This window comes from Phoca vitulina, unplaced genomic scaffold (assembly GCF_004348235.1).
Source record: "Phoca vitulina isolate PV1807 unplaced genomic scaffold, GSC_HSeal_1.0 scaffold111, whole genome shotgun sequence".
In the NCBI taxonomy this organism is placed as follows: Eukaryota; Metazoa; Chordata; class Mammalia; order Carnivora; family Phocidae; genus Phoca; species Phoca vitulina.
The window spans coordinates 1,353,424-1,377,225 of NW_022589814.1; the positions used below are offsets into that span (position 1 = coordinate 1,353,424).

Sequence of the window (23,802 nt, forward strand, 5' to 3'; positions counted from 1 at the left end):
TAGTGGGAAATGCTGTTTAACAACTACCATCTGAACACCGGAGTGCTCATGACTGCTGGGTTGCTCAGTGCTTCTAGAATATTTCAGTATACTGGGCTACAAGACGCATTTTTTATTTTGAAGGAAAAATGTATCATGAGTTCATATTGATACTTCAATTGAAATTGTAATTTTCCCAGTTTAACGTCATTGATTTTATGTTTGAGTCTCCCCAATTATTCTTGCTGAAAATCTTGGTTCCTAGCAACACTAACATAATAACATATTTACTTTATCCTATTCTGTATATAATAGTTTGAAAATCACAATGAGGTATTACTAGTAACAACTTGATTATTGAAGATTTCCTTGAGGTCCTTTTTGCCATTAAGCTAATAGCTTATTGGGCATGTACGGCCATGTTCCTATATTTTAAAGTAATTTGAAAGAATTCTCTGAATGTTGGGCACCTGGGTGGCTCAGTCGTTAAGCGTCTGCCTTCGGCTCAGGTCATGATCCCAGGGTCCTGGGATTGAGCCCCACATTGGGCTCCCCGCTCAGCGAGACGCTTGCTTCTCCCTCTCCCACTCCCTCTGCTTGTGTTCCCTCTCTCGCTGTGTCTCTCTCTGTCAAATAAATAAATAAAATCTTTAAAAAAAAAAATTCTCTAAATGTTTAACCAGCTTAATATATTGTCATGTTTCTTTATTTAGTTTTCCATTTTAAGGGGGTTGCTCATTTTTGCATTTTAAAGATTTATTTTTTCCAACTTCATTTTGAACATTTTCAAACCTACAGAAAAATTGGAAGTACAGTACAGTGAACACCATATACCTTTCACTGTAGAATATTTTTCTACAATGATTATTTTTCCAGTTTTTTTCTCTCTCCATCTCTCTTGATTCCCTCCCTCCACACTACACATTTTTTGTTTTTGCTGAACCATTTGAAGGAAGTTACAGACTTCAACTCTAAATACTTCAGCATGCTAAGAACAAGGGATTCTGTTCCATAACTGTAATTCCATATTACACCTAAGAAAATTAATAATCATTTCATATCTAATATCTCCCATATTCACATTTCCTTAGTTGTTCCAAAAGTGTTTTTTATAATTGTTTGTTTTAAACTGTGATCCAATCAAGGTTTATGTATTGCTTTTGGGTGTTCTATCTTTTTAGTTTCTTTTAATGTGGAGCAGTCCCCTCACCTTTTTTCATGACACTGATCTTTTGAAGAGTCTATGTGTTGTCTCGAATGGATATGTTTGTTTCCTATCATTATTGCTTAATTTGTTCCACCTACCCTTGTGTTTCCTATAAATTGGAAGTTTGATCTAGTCTGGAGGCTTGATGGATTTGGGTTAAGTAATTTTTTGGCCAGAACATTTCACTGGTGATGCTGTGTACTCTGTATTGCATCATGCCAGGAGGTATGTAATGTGAGGATGTGAGGATTCATGATGTTAAGTTTGATCCTCTGTTAAGGTATCAATTGCCAGATTTCTTATCTTTGTAAGTAGTAAGTAATCTTTAGGGGGATTCTTTGGTATCTTGTGACTATCTTGTTCCCAACAGTTTTTTGGCCCTGTGGTTTTCACATTTTGATTTAATTTTTTTTGGTAATTCTGTAAAATCCTCATATGGTTCTAAAACCAAAAGTATACTACAGGGTATATGAAAAGAAGTTTCACTTTCTTTCTTGTCCCCTTCGCCTCCTTTCCTCTGTGTGTAATCATTTTAATTAGTTTTTGGATTATTCTTTTTTTGTTGTATGTTAAAAATATGAATATATTTGTATGTAAATATACTCATATTCCTTCTCTTAGATAAAAAATTGGCATTCTATTGTGTACCTTGCATATTTCACCTAAAACCTATCCAAGAGACCGCTTCATAACAGTATATAGAGATTTGTAGAAGGGCTTTTCTAAAATATATATATATTTATGTATACATTTGTGCGTATTCATGTCCTTCCTGTGCTTGAAGTCATTCAGTGGTACCTCACCTCCCTTGGGATAAAGTCCAAACGTCTTATAAGACTTAAAAGGCCCTTTATCATTGGGCTTCTGCACGTCTCCAGCCTTGCCTCTTCCCCCCAGCATGCACACATGCGTGCGCGCGCACACACACACATACACACACACACAGTTGCTATTATTGCCATACTGAATTGCCCTTTTTTTTGGCTTTTGAAATTTATTAAAATTGATTACTTTTTTGTTTTGTTTTAAGATTTTATTTGTTTGACACAGAGAGACACAGTGAGAGAGGGAACACAAGCAGGGGGAGCGGGAGAGGGAGAAGCAGGCTTCCCGTGGAGCAGGGAGCCCAATGTGGGGCTTGATCCCAGGACACTGGGATCATGACCTGAGCTGAAGGCAGACGCTTAACGACTGAGCCACCCAGTTGCCCCAAAATTGATTACTTTTTTGAATTGCTTGATTTCCTTGAATGAACCGTGAGCAGATCCTTGATTTTGCATGTGATGCTCCTGTCTGCGTAGACTGTTCCTTCTCCCTGTCCTCACTATTCATCCTGTGGGCCTGAGCTTAAACATATTCCTGGAGGCCTTCCCTAGCCCGAGTCTGAGTTAGGTGCCCTTCTTATGTGCTGACCCAACACCATCTGTTTATCATTGTTTTGGTGTTCACTGTACAGTGTTCTGACTGTTTACATATATGCCTTCCTCTGTTAGTCCATGAGCTCTGTAAGCACAGGAACCATGGCTCACAGGATATGAGGGCCCCAGTGCCTGGCATTTGGAAAGCATTCAGTAAATATTTATTGACTAAAAGTGGCAGAAAGGCACAAGCCCAGACATGCATTGCAATATCCATAAGACCTAAAACCAAACTCAAATGGAATTTGCTCAGATGTGGTGATCTGAGAAGAAAACGTGAGTTGCCTTATTCATTGTGGAGCTGTAGGTGGAGTCCAGACCAGCCTGTGTGGGAGCCTCTAGGTCACCCTGGGATGGTGCTGGCTCATGGCCTAGGCTGAGAGCCAGAGAGGGGCACCACCAGCTGCTCCTCCTGAGAGACAGAGAGGTTGACAGGGCCTGGGGGAAGGGCTAGAGATGAGAAAGTGGCATCAGCCTGTAATTTCCAGGGATGGTGGGAATGGTTACTGTAGGTAGGACCTGGTAGAAGGAGCCGAGCTAGGGAAGAAGAACCTGCCTTTGGCATGGGAGCAAGTCCTCAGGCCCTGCTTGGTGGAGCATCTCTTGAGCCTGAGCTCAGGGACCTGGCCCTTCCTGATGTCATTGGGCCTGGGTTTTACAGGATGCCCAGGCTGAGGAGGAGATCAAACAGGAGATGAATACACTGCAGCAGAAGCTGAATGAGCAGCAAAGTGTACTCCAGCGTATTGCTGCGCCTAACATGAAAGCCATGGAGAAGCTGGAGAGTGTCCGAGACAAGTTCCAGGAGACCTCAGATGGTAAGATTTTTCCCTTTTACTTTTACTGTCTAAGGGGAAGACAGAAGGCTGGAGTTACGGCAAGGGCCTGTTACACATCACAGCCTCTCCCATTTTTATGTGCTTTCTGGAAACTCCCAAGAGCCCTAAACAGTAGGGGTTAGTTATCACACCTGTTTTATGGAGTAGAAAAACCTCTCTGAGGTTCAGAGAGGGTGAATGGCCTACCCAAGGTCTCACAGCTGGTTGCTGGTTGAGCCCAGGGTAGAATTCATGTTTGTGTGGCTCCAAGCCCACGTTTCTTCCTTTGTGCTACGTGGCTGGCCCGATGGTTACAAGTGGTTGTGGGGCCATTTTCCTGGGGCCCTCCCCAGACATTCCTCTCCCTTTGGGATGTCCCTGCTCTGTGGATTGTCATTTACAGGTCATTCTTGCCAGGGCGTGGTCCTCTGCCTTGGCAGAGCCTGGGCACTGAGGGGTCACCTGTCTTTCCCTCATGGCAGAGTTTGAGGCAGCCCGAAAGCGAGCCAAGAAAGCCAAGCAGGCATTCGAACAGATCAAGAAGGAGCGCTTTGACCGCTTCAATGCTTGTTTTGAATCTGTGGCCACCAACATCGATGAGATCTACAAGGCCCTATCCCGCAACAGCAGTGCCCAGGTAGGCTGGAGTCCCTTACGCAGCTAGCCCCCACCATCACATTGCCGTTCCCTTTAGGCTTCCTGTCCCTGTCCTCATCTAGACCCAAACCCAGGTTCTGACCCATCTGCCTTCTCCCTAGGCATTCCTGGGCCCCGAGAACCCTGAGGAGCCCTACCTGGATGGCATCAACTACAACTGTGTGGCTCCTGGCAAACGCTTCCGGCCTATGGACAACTTGTCAGGGGGGGAGAAAACAGTGGCGGCTCTGGCCTTGCTCTTTGCCATCCACAGGTAAGGCTGCTCCTCCCAGAGCAGTTGACGGAGAGACTGAACTGAGGCCACCAGAGGCTCTGGGGCCCAAGGACATGCAGAGATCTGCAGAGGTGAAGATGTTCTGGTGGAATCTGGATTGCGTCCCTGTTTCCCTACCTACTACAGCACATCTGGCCTTGGTTTCCTGGACCTGTCTTTCCCATCCACCCTCATCCACTCAGCATGCCCTCACTGGCCCCTGCATGTATTCAGTCCCACCACCAGGCTTTTGCTTACATGGTTGCTGGCTAATTAGCCCTTTCTGTGCAAATCTAGCTTGACCATCACCACGCCTTCACATCTCATTTTCCTCCTCCTGTTCCTCTAGGAAGCCTGCTTTGACCAGCTGTGGCATACCCTGACCTCCCCCTCCTGAATGCCAGTAGTACTTGAATCTGACCCCTACAACTTAATACTTGATTGTACAGCGTCATTCAGCGAGCATTTCTTGAGGGCTGCTCTGTACCAGACTCTGTTGGGGGATTAGGGACACAGATGTGTCAGACATGGTCTCTGTCCTTGAGGAGCTCATGGTCTAGTGAAAGTCAGATGTGTAAACAGTGAGCTAAGTGTTGTAACCGGGTGAGTGTGTGTGCTGTGGATGCACAGAGGAGGGACACCAACCCAATGCGGGGGAGGGAGTGGGTGGCCAGGAAAGGCTTTCGAGGGCAGGTAACACTTGAGCAGGAAATGCCAAAGATGAGTAGAAGTTAGCTGAGACACCAGGAGGCGTTCTAGGCAGTGGGTGCCGCATGTGCCGAGAGGCAGGGAGCCACAACAACATGGCACAGGTGGGTGGGGTAGACCTCCAGGTAGCTTGGACAGTGTGGTCAGAGCCTAGGACAGCTTTATCTCCCCAGCCGGTCTGGAAGCTCTGGATAGAACCATGTCTTCTCCTGGTTCTGTAGGATCCTGGAGCACAAGGTTGGATGCACAGGAGGGTTCAGTTGGTAAACTGGCCTTCCGGGGCTCAGGCAACATTAAGACCTGGGTTTTTTAGTCTCTGAAGAAGTGGAGGGGGATGCTGGCCTGTGTGATGGGCCCTGGGGCTATCCTGCCCCACCCCTGCCCCCATCAGTGTCAGCTCACCTACTGGTTCCCTCCCAGCTACAAGCCAGCCCCCTTCTTCGTCCTGGATGAGATCGATGCTGCCCTGGATAACACCAACATTGGCAAGGTGGGTGCAAGGAAAGTGGGGCCCGGGAGGGAGGCCCCTAGGTTGGGGCTGGGTTTCAGGGAGCAACTCCTGAGTGTGCTCTAGCCGTTCCTGCTGCCTGCTCTCTGTGCCCGGGAGGCTGGGCCCAGGGTCATCCATCCACGCCGTGCTAGTCAGTGGCCTCTCAGCCTCTCTTCCCCCTACCCTCCACCCCTTACCCCATCCCTCTGCCTCTGGTTCTGACTGGAACACACAAGGGAGTGTTAGGGCTTCAGCCCTGCTAAGTGCCTGGCGGCCCCTCCCACAGGTGGCAAATTACATCAAGGAGCAGTCGACTTGCAACTTCCAGGCCATCGTCATCTCTCTCAAGGAGGAGTTCTACACCAAGGCTGAGAGCCTCATTGGAGTCTACCCCGAGGTAGGGCGGGCCTGGCTCAGGAGCCAGCCCCACTCTCCCTGCCTGACTCCCCAGGGCAGGAAGGGAAGGCTGCAGTGGAGGGCCACGGGGGCGGGGGAGCATAGGGACTCAGGTCCTGAACAGCCATCTGGGCTTGTTGGAGCCCTGCCCTAGAGGCTTGGCCTGCCCAGCTGGGCAGGGCTATTGCGTCTGGGGACAGGTGGAAAGGCCAGGCAGAAGAGCCAGACAGCAGAGAAAAGGAGGAGAATGCAGAGGTAGGCAGGGAGAGAAGGCACATGGGACCGAGCACATCCTCTCACACCCAGAGAGAACCATTGCCTGGGCTTTGGGCAGGTATGTAGGGAGGAGGGTTTGAGGCCCCCAGTCCTGGGGCGCTAGACCCCCCCCCTTAATTCTCTCCTTACAATTTCATTTTTCTTTTTCTCCCTCCTCCTTCAGCAAGGGGACTGTGTGATCAGCAAAGTCCTGACCTTCGACCTCACCAAGTACCCAGATGCCAACCCCAACCCCAATGAGCAGTAGCAGTAGTTCTGCCCTCCTGCCCTGTCTGGATCCCTAAGCTGCCCCTCTCCCAATCTCTGGATATTTGGCTCCCAACCTTCCCCTATCTCCCGTCCCTGTTTGGTATAGTCATGGGATTTAGGCACTGCTGTCAAGCATGAAGAGGAACAGAGGTGATGTTAGGTCTGGAGCAAAAATTCCTGAGCTTCAGGGAGCATCCTGGCCTTTGGAAGGAGGTGCTGAGCTGAACTGAGCTGAACAGGGCCATCTGTCCATTCCTTACCTTCCTCTCTCCTAGACCTCCCCCCCTCCCATCACCCATAATCATGGGTCCCTTGGGCCCCTTGCATCCTGCTTGTGTGTGGGTGTGTATGTGTGTATATATGTGTCCGAGTGTGTGCATATGGGCGTGCTTGCAAAATAATAAAGATATTGGAGACCCATTTTAGAAGGAGCCTAGGCTGAATTTGATTCCAAGAGAGCTTAGTATGACAGCACCCCAGAGCTGGGCAAAGGTATTCAGGACCTCATAGGAATCAGTCACGTGAAGTTGCCCTCATTCACTCATTTGTGTTCTCATTCATTTGTGTATTTGTCAGACATACATTGAGCACCTTCTATTTGTCAGGCTCTATTCTAGAAATACAGAGCTAGATCAGATATGATCTCTACCTTCCTACCGAGGAGATGCAGTGGGTTCATGGTTTCCCATGGTCAGCTGAATCATATTTATAGGTACTTTGAATTTGAGAAGAAGATGATCACCTCCAGGCTTCCTGGAGAAGGTCACATTTGAGCTGAACCTTGACAAATTGGTAGGATTTGGTTGGGCACTAGGAGCAGAGCCTGGGCTCTGGGGACAGACATTTGTGGGTTCTAGTCCTTTTTTTAAAATCACTTACTAGTTTGATGTTGGGCAAGTCATTTGACCTTTCTGTGCCTCAGTTTCCTCATCTGTAAAATGGGGCTAACAATATTACCTACCTCATAGGATTTAATGATGTCAAGCTCCTCACTGGGGGCCTTATCCCTGCTTGGAGCCCACTAGGTGCCGACCCCTCAGAATATAAGCCTTCTCATACCTAGACCCCTGAGGGCGCTGATCCCAGTTGTTGGGGAAGGAAGGAACCTCCAAATCTGGGAGATGCTAAATGCCTTGGTTACTGAGAAAGTTCCAGGGCACCAATGGGGTTTACCCGGTAAGGGAAGGGCCTAAGGAAGCCTATAGCTTCAATCGTGTATGGTAACCAGGTGCCTGGGCCCCAACCCAGGACATGAGGAAGTTGGGGAGAGGTAGCCTGGGCCACATCCCAGCCGAATGTGTGTGAAGTTCCCTCTGGGAACTAACCCGTGTCAGCTGCAGGGACCGTGCAGAGGCAGCAGAGCCTGCTGCCATGAGGTCAGCCTTTGCTCATTCATGTACACTGTCAGACCATCACCTTGTCCTGATTGTATACTGCATTCTTGTTTCTTCAAAGTTAAGTCTGTTCTGATTACTCAAGTGACGCATGAATCTGTTCTCTAAGACGTTAGATTTATAAGTAGAGCTAGCCTTGTTTGACTACCATTGCCCGTCCCCCTCTAAACTGCTGTTATGTTTGTTGTACATCCATCTAGACTGTTTTAAGACTTTGACATATATGAGCTCATTGAAAATATTATTGTGTATTTAATACAAATGGTATGTTGAGTCGTTCTGCAATTTGCTTTCTTCGTTTAACAGTGTTTTTGAGATCTGTGCATGTTGTTTTTGCTAAATGTAGATTCAATTCATCCTTGTAATTGCCGTATGGAGTGCCATCATATGACTCGTATCACATCGTACCCGTTTCTTTTGTGATAGCTAGTTACGACTGTTTTCTCTTTTTGCTATTACAAAATACGACACAGGAACATTTGTGTGTGTGTATGTGCGCGCGCGCGCACGTGTGTGTGCGCGCGCGTGTGTATATGAGTTTATCTAGGGTTGCTTCCTAGAAGTTGAATTGCAGAGTCATAGACTATTTATATTTTTGTTTTAAATAGATACTTCCAAATTGCCCTCCTGTACTATTTACTTGATATTTTTCTTGAGGTTGTCTTAGGTGTAACATTGTTATCTACTTCAGTTTCATCCTAAGTAGTGATATCCGTGAAACCACGGGTTTGATGTGCTAATTATGTATTTTTCTAATACATATTAAAAGGCATAACTCAAAATAAATTTGTCTGTGTTCAACCAAAGAAGTCACATACCACCAGTGGTACATGTGCTGAAGTTTGGGAAATGCTGGCATATCTGAAAGCACAATTTGGGAGTTGCCCTGGTTCAAATCCTAGCTGTAGAAACTTGAGCTCATTACTTCACCTCCCTGAATCTCAGTTTCCTCACGTAGAAGAGGACTTAATACGTGCCCTACTTTGCAGCAATGTAGGGAAGATGAAGTGTGCTGGAAGCAGTTTGGCTGGCACCTAGATCATCACAGGCCTTTCAGGGTAGCAATTGCTATTCTCCCCACTTTACAGATGAGGAAACTGAGGTCCAGGAAGGTTAAGTGACCCAGCTACCAGGTAACAGTAAGGATTTGAACCCAGGCCCCCCCCGATTCAGTCTTGTGCTTTCTCCACTACAAGGGTGGTTATCAACCTTGGCTGTGCACCAGAATCACTTGTGAAGATTTTTCTTTTTCCTTTTTAAAAATCAAAGCAATATATACACTGGTTAGGAAGTAAAATAGTACAGAAGGGCTTATAATGCAAAGCAGCTGTTCCCTGCTGCACCCCCACATCCAAAAGGTGTGGAGCTCCTTGCTCTGGTCCCGCCCCTGGAAATCTAATTCAGTAGGTGTGGATAATAATCTGGATAACTAATTCTTACCTCACAGGGTGGAAAGGATTAGATGAGATGCCTTGGACTAAAGCCCTGGCCCACAGGGACGCAAGTGCTGCAGAGGACTTAGGTCCTGGGGCTCAGAGAGGTGAGAGGCTTTGTCCTAGATCCCAGTGGTTCATTGGCAGAACCTAGACTTCAACCAGGAGGGATCCCTGTGCTTGCCCAGTGCTTTCCCACTGTGCCACACTGCCTTCTATCAGCACAAAGGAACCACGTGCTCAGTGAAGGCTGTGCTCAGGTGAGAGCTGACGCCATAGTGTGTTTCCAGGAGCAAGCTGGATCCAAATAGAATCCCTAGGGCTTGTTGGAGGACACTAGGTTGACTCCCTTATACCCTGGACCCAGGAGCCTTGGTCTAGGGAGTTGAAGAGTGCTCCATGACCATGTTTACCTTTAACTGGGCACTTCACTCTGGGAATCACTGTGTTGCCCACCAGGGACACAAACATGAGTCAAATCTTTACCCCGCCTTTGAGGAGCTCACTAGTTAGGGGAGGCAATTCATAGAATAGCCGTTAACCATGCAGTCTGATACCCTCTGACAGGAACATGGAAGAGGAAGGGCCTGTAGCTTATGTAGAGGTTCAGGGAAGGCATCCTCTAGTCTAGGAGGTGACACCTGAGCTGAGTCTTGAGAGACTGGTAGGAATTACCCAGTTGAAGTGGAAGGAATTTCCAGGTAGTGGGGACAGTATGCACAAAGACCTGAAGGCAAGAAACAGCAAAACATTTCAGAAGTACCAAAACAAGGTTTGACAGTTCAGATTTATCTCATGAGACATTGTGGTTCCCAAACAGGCTGTGCACCAGAACCACGTGTAGCATCCCAGGCCCCAGCCTCTAAAAATTTGGTTTTTGTAACTGGGGTGAGGCCTCAGGATCTTGAGTGCTTAGAAAAATGAGCACGTGACTGTAGGGTACAGCCAGGTTTGGGAACTGTGGGAACCATGGGATGGTTTTAAGCAGGGGAGACGCTGGGTCAGATGCAAATTTAATAAACCTCTTTCTGGTCAGGCACTGGAAATGGATTAGGTTAAATGTGCATACTGTATGCTCCCATGCCTGTAGTTTCCCTGTTGGCTCAATTTCTCACACTGTGTGTTTGCTTGTTTTGTCTCTGAATAAGCTGAAAGCACCACAGGGATGGGCCTGGGGTTATCTTGCTACTGGCATATCCCCAGCAAAAAGCACAGTGCCTGACCCAAAACAGGCACCCAATAAATAGTTTTTGAGTGAATGAATGTGTGAATGAATGCATTTGTGACGGAGAATGGAGACAGGGAGATCAGCTAGGAAGCTGTTGAAAAGCCCAGGAGGCCTACCCAAGGGCAAGGGCAGTGGGAATGGATTGGAGGCAATAAAAGTGTGAGCCAGACTTGGTGACTGAGGATTACTGGATGTGGAGGGTGACTGAGAGGATAGAATGAGTGCCCATTAGTAGCCCAGGTTCCTACCCTATCCCAGTTCATTCTCTTTCTTCATCCAAGTCAGAATCTCCTTCCAGCCTCAGCCACTGGAATTCCTCCCTCAAGTTAGTTAAACGTTCTGTGTGCTGTGTGGTCCCCACCCTCCCCTCCCTTCCTCCCAGCCATTGATTCATTCTTCCAGTTCAATAAATCTTGGCTAAGCACCTCCTGTATGCAGTGAGGCTCTTCCAAGCCAGGACTCTGACTCCCTCTTTCCTACCTCAAGAGATATTTTTGAGGGCTTCCCCAGGTAAGACTCCCATCCCTTAGACAGTAACCTAAAGTGAGATGCCCAGATGTCAGACCTGTAAGGGAACTTACAGACTTTGTCCAACCCCCTCCTGAGGCCCTGGGAGGGGAAGGAACTTGCCCAAGGTCCCATTACTAGAAAGTGTCAGAGCCAGAACTGGAACCTGAGTTCCCTTTCCCCATCACCACTAGAGCCTTGATCTCTCCCATCACAGATCAGGACAGGCAGAAGTGGCCAGGGAGAAGGTGGGACTAAGGTTGGCCTTGAAGGTCAGTGTACTGGACAGGCCAAACAAGAAGCTTGCCAATTGCACTGCCCCCTTCTGGAAACCCTCAGCAAACCTGCCATGCCCACAGACCCTTCTAAGGGGTTTCTTAAGCACGAGTTGCCATGCTCTGTACCATGTGACCTCACAATCCTGGCCACAAATGGTTTGGGACAGTATGTGACTCAAGGACAGCCAATCTCTAGGCTATAGCCTATTAGGTGGATGGATATAGGAACTACACCTCATAGGGATGGCCTGTATCAAATGGCCTCCAGGGAGGCTAAATGTGAGGCATTCGGAAGTGAACAATTAATTAGCATTTAGCAAGACAGAAGTGGTGGTGGATGAGGGGTGCCGGCAGCTGAACAGCAAAAGCAAGGAGAAAGCTGCAGGGACCATGAAACATTTATATCATAAGAACACGGGGCCACAAGGTAGCAGAAGCCATGAAGCAGCAAGACAACCATGGGCCAAAAGGACACAGAAGCCATGAAGCAATAGGAGCCACAATGTAGCAGGAGCCACGAGGAACAGAAACCATGAGACAAAAACCCTGAATGTGAGATCCACGAAGCAGCAGAAGGCTTGAACAGACAAGATCCGTGAGGCAGCAGAAGCAATGAGACTCTCAGAGCCACAAGGTAGCAAGGCAACAGGAATCGAAGAGGCTGCAGGAATGACAAAGCAAACAGAAGCTGCAACACAAGAGAAGCCCTGGATGAACTAGAACCGAAGACCCAGAAGCCAGGAAGCTGCAGGAGCCAGGAGGCCAAGAAGCCGTGAGGCCCCCGAAGGCCAAGTGCTAGCGAGGAGGGTAGCAGGAAAAAAGAAAGAAAGAAAGGTAGTCTAAGTAGCAGTAGGAGGAGTATAAATACAGCCAGAAAGAAGTTGAGTCACCATTTTGGGAAGCACTAGAGAAGGGAGCAACAGATGCCTGCAGCTGAGGGGGTGACAAGATAAGCCAGGCTCTAGAGCTGCTTTGGATCATGAACCATTTTTGAGTTTCTGTTCCTCCATGAGGCTGCCTGTGTAGCTGTTTTTGTCTTCCTTATTTCCCTATGAATGCTTCAATAAATCTCCATCACTAACCTGAGTGTGTCTGTTCTTGTAATCTAAAAGAAGTTAACACTGTGGTGTGCACTATAGATGGGTGGAAAGCAGGGCAGAAGGTCTTCCAGGTGGGTCTGAAACAAGACACAGGTGGGAATTCACTCATTCTTTCTCTCACATCCTCACTGGCACAGCACTTCTCATTCATTTACGTACTGGCTTCTTTTTCTCATTCATTCATCCACTCATCGTTCATTTGTTCACCTATTCGTGGAGAACTCACTCATTTTCACATATTAACTCCTGCACTCAGGCATTGATATAAGCATTCACTCATTAGTTGGCTCATTTGTTCTTTCTTGGATCCACTCAGTCATCACTTTTGCACCCGTTTGGTCCACAAGCATACACTGAGTTCCTGCATCATGTCAGGCCCTGTGCTAGGTTCTGGGGATGAAATATACTCCCTGAATTCTAGGAATTCACAGTTTAATTGGGGACGCAGATAAGTAAGCAGATAAGTGCACCAAAGGCGAGAGATTATACAGCAGAAATCTAGATGAGGCAGGGTGAGACTACAGGACCATTCCTCTGTGGGGTGGGGAAGGATGGAGGGAGTACTCAGGCAAGCCTTTATAGGGAAGGGGCGCTTGAACTGAATCTTGAAGGAAGAGTTGGTGTTTACCATGTAGAAAGGGGCTAAAGAACGTTCCAAGCAGAGGAGCTGCCTAAGCAAAGTTCTGTGAAAAGTGTGGAAGTGCATGGATTTGGGGGGAAATGGGCATTGTCCCATGTGGTGGAAGAAGTGGCGGAAGCCAGGCAGTTGAGCTTAGCTTTGACCCTATGGGCAATGGGAAGCTGTAGAAGGGTTTGAAGCAGGGAAGTGACGGAGTCAGATTGGTATTTTAGGAAGATCACTGGTAGCCGGTGTGAAAGATGGTTGCAGGCATGAGATACTGACCCAAGTAATATACTTGGAGAGAGAACATGTGTCATAATTTGAGCCACGAATGAAGACTTGAGAGTCCCTGAGGAGAGAGGAAAAAGTTCTACCAGGGGACCAAGGAAGACTTTTTGGAGGAGGAATTTGAGCTGAGCCTTGAAAAATAAATAGGGAGGATCCCAACTGATAGAGATGAGGAGTAAGGGCTTTCCAGGCCTGGGAGATGAAAACAAGCCAGGAGGTGGGGGTAAATAAGGTGACTGCAGGCTAACAAAGCTTGCAGTTTGACTGCAGAAGAGCTGCATGGAAGGGAGAGGCAGGAAGGGAGACTGCAAGTTTCCCGAAGTTTTTTCTATTCTGCTGCCATTAGGTCTGCAGGAACAAGGGAATTTGGGGGGAGGAAGTGGTGGGCAGGAGTATCCTTTTTCTGTGTTTTTAAAAATTAAATACATGTTCATTTTAAAATAGAAGTAATGTAGGCACATTATTTAGAAGACAAATCAATAAACTTAAATCAGTTACAAAAGGACATGAAAAATGAGTTCTACAGCCCCACTCCCACCCTACCACTTTTCGTTATTAGCAACCACTTTTAGTTATTCTGATTGTGACCTCCATATCTAAATATTGTGTTATGTGAGCATTTGTCTTTTATCAATTTCAGACATTAATCCATTGGTGTCCTGCTATGACAAATGATTTAGATCACACCAAGTTCAACTCTTGTCTTCCCCACTTCTCATATAATTTAGTTTTTGTACTACTTTTCTGAACTTAAATAACACCTTTATTTCATTTTCCATGACTTAGAGGCAATATTTCTTGACCAGAACTTTGTTAGATGAGAATGTCTTTTCTTTTTTGCCCCCTTCTCCACTGTCAACCTCCCCAACTTCTGTCATCTGGTCTTATATATTGTCAAAGTTGATAACATTGAATTCTGTAATCATGAGTAAGGTTTTTTCGGTATGCGTGTTGTCTGTAGTTTGATAGTTTGATCTGAAAAGTTGAAAAGCGGTAAGCAATTATATTAATATGACTGTAAATATTGTTTACTGAAGAAGCCATTTAATGTACTTTTTATAATTTTTCCTTGTGGTTTTTCATTTTTTCCCTCAAGTTTCTAATTCTCTTTATCTTTCACTGTTTTACTTTATAATATGTTCCAGTTTTTTTCTTCTCAAAAATCTCTATTACATTAAATATTCCATCAAGCCTACTTTTTTTTCCCTCCAGGATACCTTCTTCCTGGAACCCTCTTACACTCTTTCTCAAATCTGAACTAGTTGCTCTCTAGGCCTGATGGATGGGCTGTCATTTCAGGACCTTCCTTCACTGCTTTCCACTATTTGCTGGTTCCCAGGGTTTTTGTTTTGTTTGTTTATTTTTTTTCATTGTTTTGATGGAGCACATCCTCAAGTAACTTTCTCAGAAAAGTTTGTAGGAGTTAGACTTCCCGAGTCTTTGCATGTCTGAAAATAAATTTATTCCATCCTTATACTTGGCTATAAAGTTTGAGGTTCAACATCATTTCCCCACAGAACTTTGAAGGCATTGCTCCACTTCTAGCATCAAATTTTGATGAGAAACAGTCTGATAACAGTCTGAGTCTCATGGCTTTATAGGTAACTTTCCCCACATCTTCCCCCCCCCCCTCCTTCCAGGATCTCAATGACACAAATATTAGATCTTTTGTTATAGTTTCACAGGTCCCTAAGGTTCTGTTCACTATTTTTTCCGGTCTATTTTCTCTTTTGTTTTTCAGATCGGGTAATTTCTATTGTTCTATCTGCAAGTTCACTGATTCTTTACTCTGTTCTCTCCATTTTGATGTTAGCCCAATCCATTGAGGTTTTTGTTTTGGTTATTGTATTTTTCACTTCTAAAATTTCCATTTGATTCTTCTTTTTATCTTCTGTTTCTTTGCTGACAGTTTCTATTTTTTAATTTGCTTTAAGCATGTTGTTAATTGTACATTGAGGCATTTTTGTGATGGCTCTTAAAAACCCTTGTCAGATAATTTTTAACATATCAGTGTTGGAGTCTATTGAGTGTCTTATTTCAAGTTGAGATGTTCTTGGTTCTTGGTTCTTGGTATGATGAGTAATTTTCTGTTGAAACCTGGGCATTCTGTTTCAGCTTGCTTCCTCAGACACTGTTCCAGCAGTGAAAGAGGGGACACTGCCTCATTACTGCCAGGCGGGCATGGAAGTCTAGGATTCCCCACTCAGTCTCTGTTGACAATCCAGAAGGAGGGTTTCCTCATTATTCTTCGGTGGGGAGATGGGAGTTGCCGCTCCCTACTCAACCTTCTCTGATACCACCCCAGCAGGAAGGGAGAGGGGTGACTTTAGAGCCAGCGAGGGTAGAAGTCTAAGCTCCCCGCCTGGCATTTGCTCGTGGGACCACAGTGATTTCTGTGGTGTTGGGCAGGAGTGGAGTTATCTAATTGCCACTTTCTCTAGCACCAAGTCTGGGGTGTGCAAGTCAAAAAGCAAACCGAGGGAACTCACCACCATGTCACTTCTCTGCGCCGAGGTCTCTAGCATGTTTGCCTTCTCTTCACTTCTCAGAGTCTTCTTAGGTTTATATACAATGCCCCAGGATTTTAGCTGTAGTTGGGGAGAGAAATAGGGAAAAGTACTTCACCCACCCACCTGCCCCCACTTTAAATAGTTATTTTTTTAAAAAATTATATTCTTGGTGTTGTGAAATTTTATAATTATGTGTTTAGGTTTGGGGATTTGTCATTCGTTGTGTTGGTCCCTGGTTAGGTGCGTTCATTCTGAAGTTCTTTAACTCTGGGGAATTCTCTTATTTGTTTAATACATTCCTCCCTTCTGATTTCTTTGTTCTCTCTGGGAACTCCTTCTGAATTGATCTTTTGTAGTTTTTATCTGTTCTCTCCCTCAATCTCATTTTCCCTCCCTCCCTTCCTAGTTCTCTCCCGTTCTTCCTTTTGGGAGAAGATTGAACTTTTATTTTTCAACTCTTCTATCTCCATTTCTTTTCATTTTGACAATCACATTTTAAAATTTCCAAATATCCATTCATGTTCCTTTTCCTTTCTTACAGCATCCTGTTCTTGTTTAATGGATGCACTGGTATCTTGACTCTCTGGGTACAATAGAGGTATTTTTTATATATTTTTTCTTTTTTAAAAAAATATGTTTCCTTTGAGGTTCGTTTTACCCTGTTTGCTTATTTTGGTCTCTCTTAATTTGCGGTCATTTCTCAAATGCCTGGTAATCCATGGTCGTATACTCATATTTAGGAATGTAGCAACAAATACCTGATTGGAAGCTCTGTGTATGGGGGACAGTGCTAGGTGACTGGTGGCTTCCCTTTAAGATGATTGGAGGAGAACTGACTGCTGTGCTGCAGAGTCCCCAAATGCCAGAATGCAAAGATCTTTTCTCTGAGGTTGTTCAGTTTCCTTAGTTAAGAACCCTCCGGGTTTTGCCTAATGGGTAGACACTTGGCTGCTGTGAACTGTACACAAGGGATGGGTTAATGGTTCAATATACAGCCTTCCAAATAATCTCCCTGTTTTCAGCCAACATCTCACTCCCACTTTATATCATACCTGGCATTGTTAAGACCCAAGACACACCAGGCTTCTGCAGAGAAAGATCAACTCCTTCCTCGGTGGCATCATTTCCATGCATACTCCAGGCTATGGCTTCCTCCACCATGCTCCATCAGTTACCATTCCTCCATTACTTTCTATCTTCCAAAAATGTGTTGAAATCTCTCTTTTGCTGATGGACCTGCTCTCATTCTCTTCATCATTGTGTTTTTATACCTTTTTTTAAATTCCTTTACTATCATTTTAACAAGGTCTCAGGTGGGAGTGGAGATAAACACATGGTAAGTCTGCCATCTTGACCTGGAAATCTACTGGTCGATAACGGTTTGTTTTTAATTTTTCTGGTAATTATCTTAATATCTCTAAATAATATGCAGATTTTTCTGTTTATCAACTTATTTATCACTTTTAGACATTGTTGACTTCCTGCTATTTAAATCACCCAATGACCCTCCTCCTGTGCACCCAATATAGCTCTATTATTAATTATATATTCTCTATTCCTTACCTTTGTACCTTTAAATAATAGACTTATACTCCTTTCAGCCTCTCAACTTCTGTCATTTATACTTTTATAATAATAAGATTAATAACATTTACATTCTGGTCTGTAACCATAATTAAGTCATCCATGCTTAGCCGACAGATCATTCTAAAAGTTTAAAGTCAATAAAGTGTTTATGTTATTATAATTATGTAAATGTTGTTCCCTGAAGCTCCAATTAGTGTACTAGGATTACATTTCTTTTCTTATGCATTTTTTTTCCTGGAGTTTCTAATTGCCTTTCTTTTTTCCTTGCATTGTCTGACTTTATCTCCTTCTTAAGTTGTTCCAAATTCTCAAGGAAAGTATAAAATCATTTGAATCCCCTTTTTTCCCAGATACCTTCCTCCTGGAGCCCTCCGTCTTCCTGCTCCAATTTGGACTGATTGCTCTGTAGGCCTGCAGCACAACTGTCATCCTGGGACGTCCCTTCATTACTCTTCTGGGCTGGACCCAATCTTTCCTGGACCCCATATCTTCCTCTTTCTTAGTTTACTCCTTTGTAGTGGACTTTGTGGTTGTTTTCCAGCATCCATTCCTCTCCTCCCCCATTGTATGACAACTATACAATTTGAGTGGGGTTGACCCCACTGCCAGCTCTAGGTATAGTCCTTTATTGGTATAAACCAATCTGAGTGTCACGCCCCCTTGCCACAGTGATGATTGGTTCAGGGATGATCCAGTCACACTGAAGTTTAGGACTTTTGTTCAGTTTTTGAGGGAAGAGGTGGCCTATCTTCCCTTGGATAAGACCAAAGAAGCATGTAGCAAAGAAGCATGCAGAAGGCCTACCTGAGGATGGAGCTGACAAATGGAGAAAGCAAAAGAACCACAGAGAAATGGAACCATATTCCTGATCATACCATGCCTGAAGTCTTCCTTGCCTACGAACTTCTCCCAGTTAAGTGAGCCAATAAATTACGTTTGTTATTTAAGCCGGCTTGAGTCGAGTTTTATATTGCTTGCACCTGAAAGCCTTCTTACACTTTTTTGCTGTCTCCTTTTAGAGAGGGAATGAGTGTGTTTTGGGTTATATGAGGCACTAAGGTAGGTGGAAGCATTTTTGTAGAGTAACTTTGGGAAGAAGGGTGTATGTGGATGTTTGGCAACCAAAAGAGTGAACTCTAGTGGCTGCCTGGCATCTAAATCCTCATCCCGTTCGGGAGATTCCCCACTCCCGTGAGTCTTGGTGGGAGGCAGGGCTCCACTTCCTACTGTGGAAACTGAAGGAGGTCAGAAACTTCCTTTCCCTGCCCACCAGGCAACAAGGGTTGAATACTCTGTTCATGGCCTTGAATCTAGAGTCAACAGTACAAGGGAGACAGGAATATACAAAATTAACATATGGATGATAGATTAGGAGAATATATTTGCAATGTGCAAAAGTGGCAAAAGATTAATAACTAGAAAAAGAAGATAGTAAACCTAATAGGAAAATGGGCAAATGATACAAAGAGTAACTAACAGGAGAATCTTGAATTTACACAAGGGGAAACTTGAATATATTAAGACATTTTTAACTCTGCTAATAATTAGAAAAATTAAAATTAAAATAACAAATTGCTACAAGAATGACAACATGCAGAAAGTCAGGTATTATCAAATACTGGTGAAGATGTGAGGAAAATCGTGGGTGGGAGTGTGAACTGATACAGGTATTCCAGAGATTAATTTGGCAGTACTTCCTGAGGTTCAGTCTGTGTAGATCCTACAACATAGCAACCGCACTCCTGAATATATATTCCAGAGAAATATATTCCTGGGAAATTCTCACACAGGTCCTTACGGAAATATAGTTGAGGTTGTTTGTTCTAGCGTTGTTTGTGTTTAGTGAGGAATTGGGAGCAATCTAGGTGTCCATCACCAAGGGACCAGATAAGCAAACTGTGGTATATTTATAGGATGGGAAATATAAAACAATAAAAAGAAATGAGCTAAATTTACTATAGCCATACAGATAGGTCTCCAAAGCCTAGCGTTGAGTGAAAAGGTAAAAACAGCATGAGATTTACAGCATAACGCCATTTACATAATTGTCACACAACCCTGTCTGTTTTCATGGGTATGCATATATCTAAGTAAACGTATGGAAGATGGCTTGGAAGTGTATAAACATGAAATACACTCTAGTAGCTCACTGAGGTGGGCAGTAGAATGGGAGTGGGGATGGGAACTGAAAGGGAAAAATAATAATACAACGAAATAAAGCAAAAGAGGGGCCTTGAAGGAACCGAGGAAAACAACGTGCCATGGATTGAAGAGCATGAGTAAGACAATGCCGAAGTTGACCACAAATAACTGGGCCCAGACAGGAGGGCTAGAGTTCAGCCGTAGTGGTGTGTGGTGGTAGGATGACGTCCGGGGGTTGCAGCAGTGGGGGCAGCAGGACCAGTGGCAGCATTCTAACGGGGCTGTTCACCCAGGGTGGCCTTAGCTGTGGCTTCCGTGTCTCCAGGCTTCTGTGAACTACGTGATAACCTAGTAATAAGTCCCTTTTCTCCTTAAGTTAACTAGAGTCAGTGTCTGTTACTGGCATCCAAGAATCCTGACTGAGACGTCATGCATTTGGTTGGAGAACATCCTCAAGTAACTTCTTGAGAAAGGTAAAATTTGGGGTCTTTGCATGTCTGAAAATGTAGCATTATTTTATCTTCATATGTGGATGATAGTTGGGCTTTAGAAGTCTATGTTCAAAATATTTTTTCTTCTGCATTTTGAAGGTACTGCATTTAGCGTGTAGTGCTGCTGATTAGAAGTTGTGTGCTAATATTATTCTCATTCCTTTCTTGGTGACCTGTTTTCCTCACCTCTGGAAGCGTACTGTTTTCTTCCATCATGTTTTTGAAATATCACAATGATGAGCACAGGAGTGTGTTTTTTTTTCCCCCATCTGTTTTGCTGGGCACCTGGTGGTTGGGCTCTTCCAATCTGAAGACTCACATTCCTTTCCTCTGAGAAATCACACTTTTCTTTCTTTGTTAATTTTCTCTCCTTTATTTTCTCTGTTCTCTCATTCTGGACCTCTTAGTAGTTGGGTGTTGGATCTCCTGGATGATTGTCTTTGTCTTTTTATTTTTTCTCATATTTTCCATGTCTTTGTTTTTTTATTCTGCGGTCTGGGACATTTTCTTGAATGTATCTTCTATTGTACTTTTCTCTTTTTTTTGGCAGTCATTTTAAATTTCTAAGCTCTCTTTCTTATTCTCCAAAGGTGCCTTTTTCATAGCATCCTTTTCTTTAATGGATGCAATATCTTCTGTGTATGTGCGCTTAATAGAGCTTTACTGGAGTCTTGGGGATTACATGATAATTACCAAGTCAGGGAGGAAAATTGTAAATGGATATCAAATATTACCTCTCCAAGAGAATGGCACCCATGCCCCTCTGAACGGGGCTGCATCCTGGCTGTCCGTCTTCTTAGCCCCCAGCACTGATACCATGTGTGAGCAAGATGATCATCCAACAATTGGATGGTTTTTGGCCATGTGCTCAGATCTCCAGCTCTCACCTTGTCATCAGAGAGAGGAGGTCATTGTTCTGTTCCCCACTCCCAGGCCTACATGAGGCAATCACAATAGTCAGCAGCACATCTCACAGAGTGGATTGTTTTTAACATTAAATAATATATATGGTGGAAATGACAATCCTGTCTAGTTCCTTTTTTGCAGCCTTTTCTTCAACAGGAGCCAACAGCAATCCAAGCCGGCATCTCTCTTGATGTGGTCCAAACTGAGTTGTCTTCTGTGAGCAAAGACCTGGGCAAAAATATGCACATGCATCTCTCAGGAACAAATAATTTTCAGAGACAGTCCCGTCCAAACCCATGTTTGGGATAAAAAACGAACTCAGTGGAAGCAGAATGCCATTAAAGGACACCCAAATTATGTCACTGCTCAGAACATTTAACATTTGAACCAGAGTGGATGACATTTGCTGAATGCTTACTCTGTACCTGAATTACCTTCATTTCGTGAGGAAGGAAAGTGAGGCTTCCAGGTGTCACTCACTCAGGGTCACAGAGCTAATAAATGGCAGACAGGAAATTGCACCAGGCCTGTCTAACCACAGCCACCCCATGTAAGTGCCACACAGTGTTGTACTGGTTTCCACCAGTCACGTTACGGTTAATGGTGATAGCACAATTCTCTCTAAGATCAGGGGGTGCATACCTGAGATACCTTAGTCTAAGTAACAAACTTATTCTGCTAAATTGGCTTCCAAGGTGAATTGTCCTTCTGGAGACAGAATACTGCTACCAGCTTTTGTTTGTTTTTAATATGTTTCTTTCAGAGAAACCATAACACTTTATTTCTAAATTTTATTTTTTCATCAAAGTAACACTTGCATATGCTTAAAACAATACAGAATTGCTGAAGAGCTCACAAGAAAATCTAGCAATACGCTGTCTCCTCCCACTGCAAGCCCCTGCTTCCCAGAGGCAACTACATGAAACGATTTTACCAGTCTTTGGCTGTTTCTTCTGGCATTTACCACTCCCAGCCCCCTTCCCCTTTGTCATCTCCCAGTCAGAGGATGGAGAGCCAGATACTTTCTTAAGCTTCCTTGCAGCTAGAGAAGGTTATATGTCCCAGTTATGGCCCTGAGAGGTTTGTTGGGGACGGGGGGCGCTTCTGAAAAGGCTTTTGCTTTCCGAGACACGCAGAGCTGACACTGTCCCTTTCCTTCTTCTCTCTGCCTTGATTAGAGTTGTGCTGCCTGGAGCTGTGACAGCTATCTTGTGACAGTGAGGGGATGAACATGAGGGTGAAGACGCAACACATGAAGGAAGAAAAAGTTGGAGCCTGGTTCCCTGATGGCATCATTGAGCAGTTGAACCCATGCCACACTGATGTTAATAATAAATTAACTTCCTTAAAAATAAATAAATGAAGGAATAAATAAAGCCATATGTGTTCAAGGTACTGTCATGTTGGTTTTGTGTTGCTTGTAGCTGAAAGGATTTTTAACTGAAGGACCACCATGTTTCTATATATGTTTATACTATTTCTTTTTTTTATTGAAGTATAGTTGACATACAATATTATATGTCTACTATTTCTTAACTTAGCAAATTGAGACATTGACATCTCCTTATAGTAGAAGAGCATTTTATCCCCCTCCACACACACATCCCTATATCCCCTCCCTTCACTCGTCCAGTATGTTTATATCCCAATTTCTAGTAAATCAGTAGTTGCCACAGAGCCAAGAAATGTAACTATAATGACCTGGATTTATTTTGCCTTTTTTTGTGTGTTCCTGAACTTAATAATTGCTTGGTGGTTTTTTTTTTTTTTTCACTTGAGATGGGCACACCCTTAGTTTTTCCCCTTTGCTTCATCAGTTTGTTCATAACGCTATTAGCATAGTTTTTCACAGATGTTCAAACTTGCCAGCCCATTGATTTAAGAAGAAACCAATAGAAAGTTGATTGGTTGGGAGCCTGTGTAAGACGGAGAGGTTGGTCAAGTCCACTACTAGACTTTCCTTTAAGGTGACTGGGTGGGGACCCGCATATTCTGCTGGAGGACTCCTGAGTCCAGAAAGTGGAGGCTTTGCTCTGGAACTGTTTGACTTCTTTAAGAAACCCTCTGTATTTTGCTTAAGTGCAGATGCTTCGCTCTTCTGATTTCTGCCGACACACACGGGGAAGGGCAGAGGGAGGGTGGGGGAATCAACTGTTCCAACATACTCTGAATTCTCCCCCTGTCGGGGGCTCTACATGTCATGCCTACCGTCAGGATAGCTCTTCTGTGCCGGGGCCTCGCCAGGATTTTGCAGGGTAGACCAGGGCTCTCCTTCGTGGGTCCCCCTCCCCCATGGGGACTGTGCCTCTACCCTTCCCTGTCCTGCTTTCTCAGTTACCACTGCTCCAGCCCCTTGCTGCTTGCCAGAAAGTTGGTGAAATCTCACCCCCATCAACGGGACCTCGTCCAGCTTTTTTTGGAGATGGGCGTTTGTACACGATTCCTTTACTCTTATTTTATAGGGTCTCAGGAATTAGAGGAGACAGATGTGTTCCACCTTCTTGAAGAGAAGTTAGAATCTGAATTTTTAGCTGCCCTAGATTATCTGGATATGCCCCAAGCGTGTAGACCAACATTTGTGAACCACTGGCGATGGAAAAACCCTGGATTTGGGAATCTGATGCATTTGAGTTTGAATTCTGACTTCTCTGACCTCCTTACTCAAGTCATATCCATGGGCCTTGATTTGCTCCTCTACAAAATGGGAGTAACAATGCCTGTCTGATAGAGTTCTGGGAAGATTTCTTAGCTACTGTGTGTAAAACATCCAACACAGGCCTTGGCAGACAGTAGGTGTTCAAAATAGGAGTGATCACTCTTTAATGGGAGCAAGTGGGAAATGTGATTGGAAAGATTTGAATCAGG

At 44.5% G+C, this 23,802-nt stretch overlaps 1 protein-coding gene across 5 annotated transcripts in view; it reads left to right on the forward strand.

Moving 5' to 3' along the window:
- The window catches only part of SMC1A (structural maintenance of chromosomes 1A), a 48,323-nt gene extending 26,018 nt beyond the window's left edge, over positions 1 to 22,305 (forward strand). The window contains exons 20-26 of one of the 5 annotated variants that reach the window (XR_004298569.1): positions 3,266 to 3,422; positions 3,905 to 4,059; positions 4,181 to 4,332; positions 5,461 to 5,530; positions 5,817 to 5,927; positions 17,749 to 20,013; positions 22,116 to 22,305. Coding sequence is in view for 2 of the 5 variants with exons in the window: in XM_032398191.1 (XP_032254082.1) it covers positions 3,266 to 3,422; positions 3,905 to 4,059; positions 4,181 to 4,332; positions 5,461 to 5,530; positions 5,817 to 5,927; positions 6,366 to 6,449 (729 nt within the window). In the remaining 3 variants the exon portion in view is untranslated. The other 4 variants (XR_004298570.1, XM_032398191.1, XR_004298568.1 and 1 more) reach the window with 4 other exon arrangements.
- Positions 22,306 to 23,802: the final 1,497 nt, after the last annotated feature.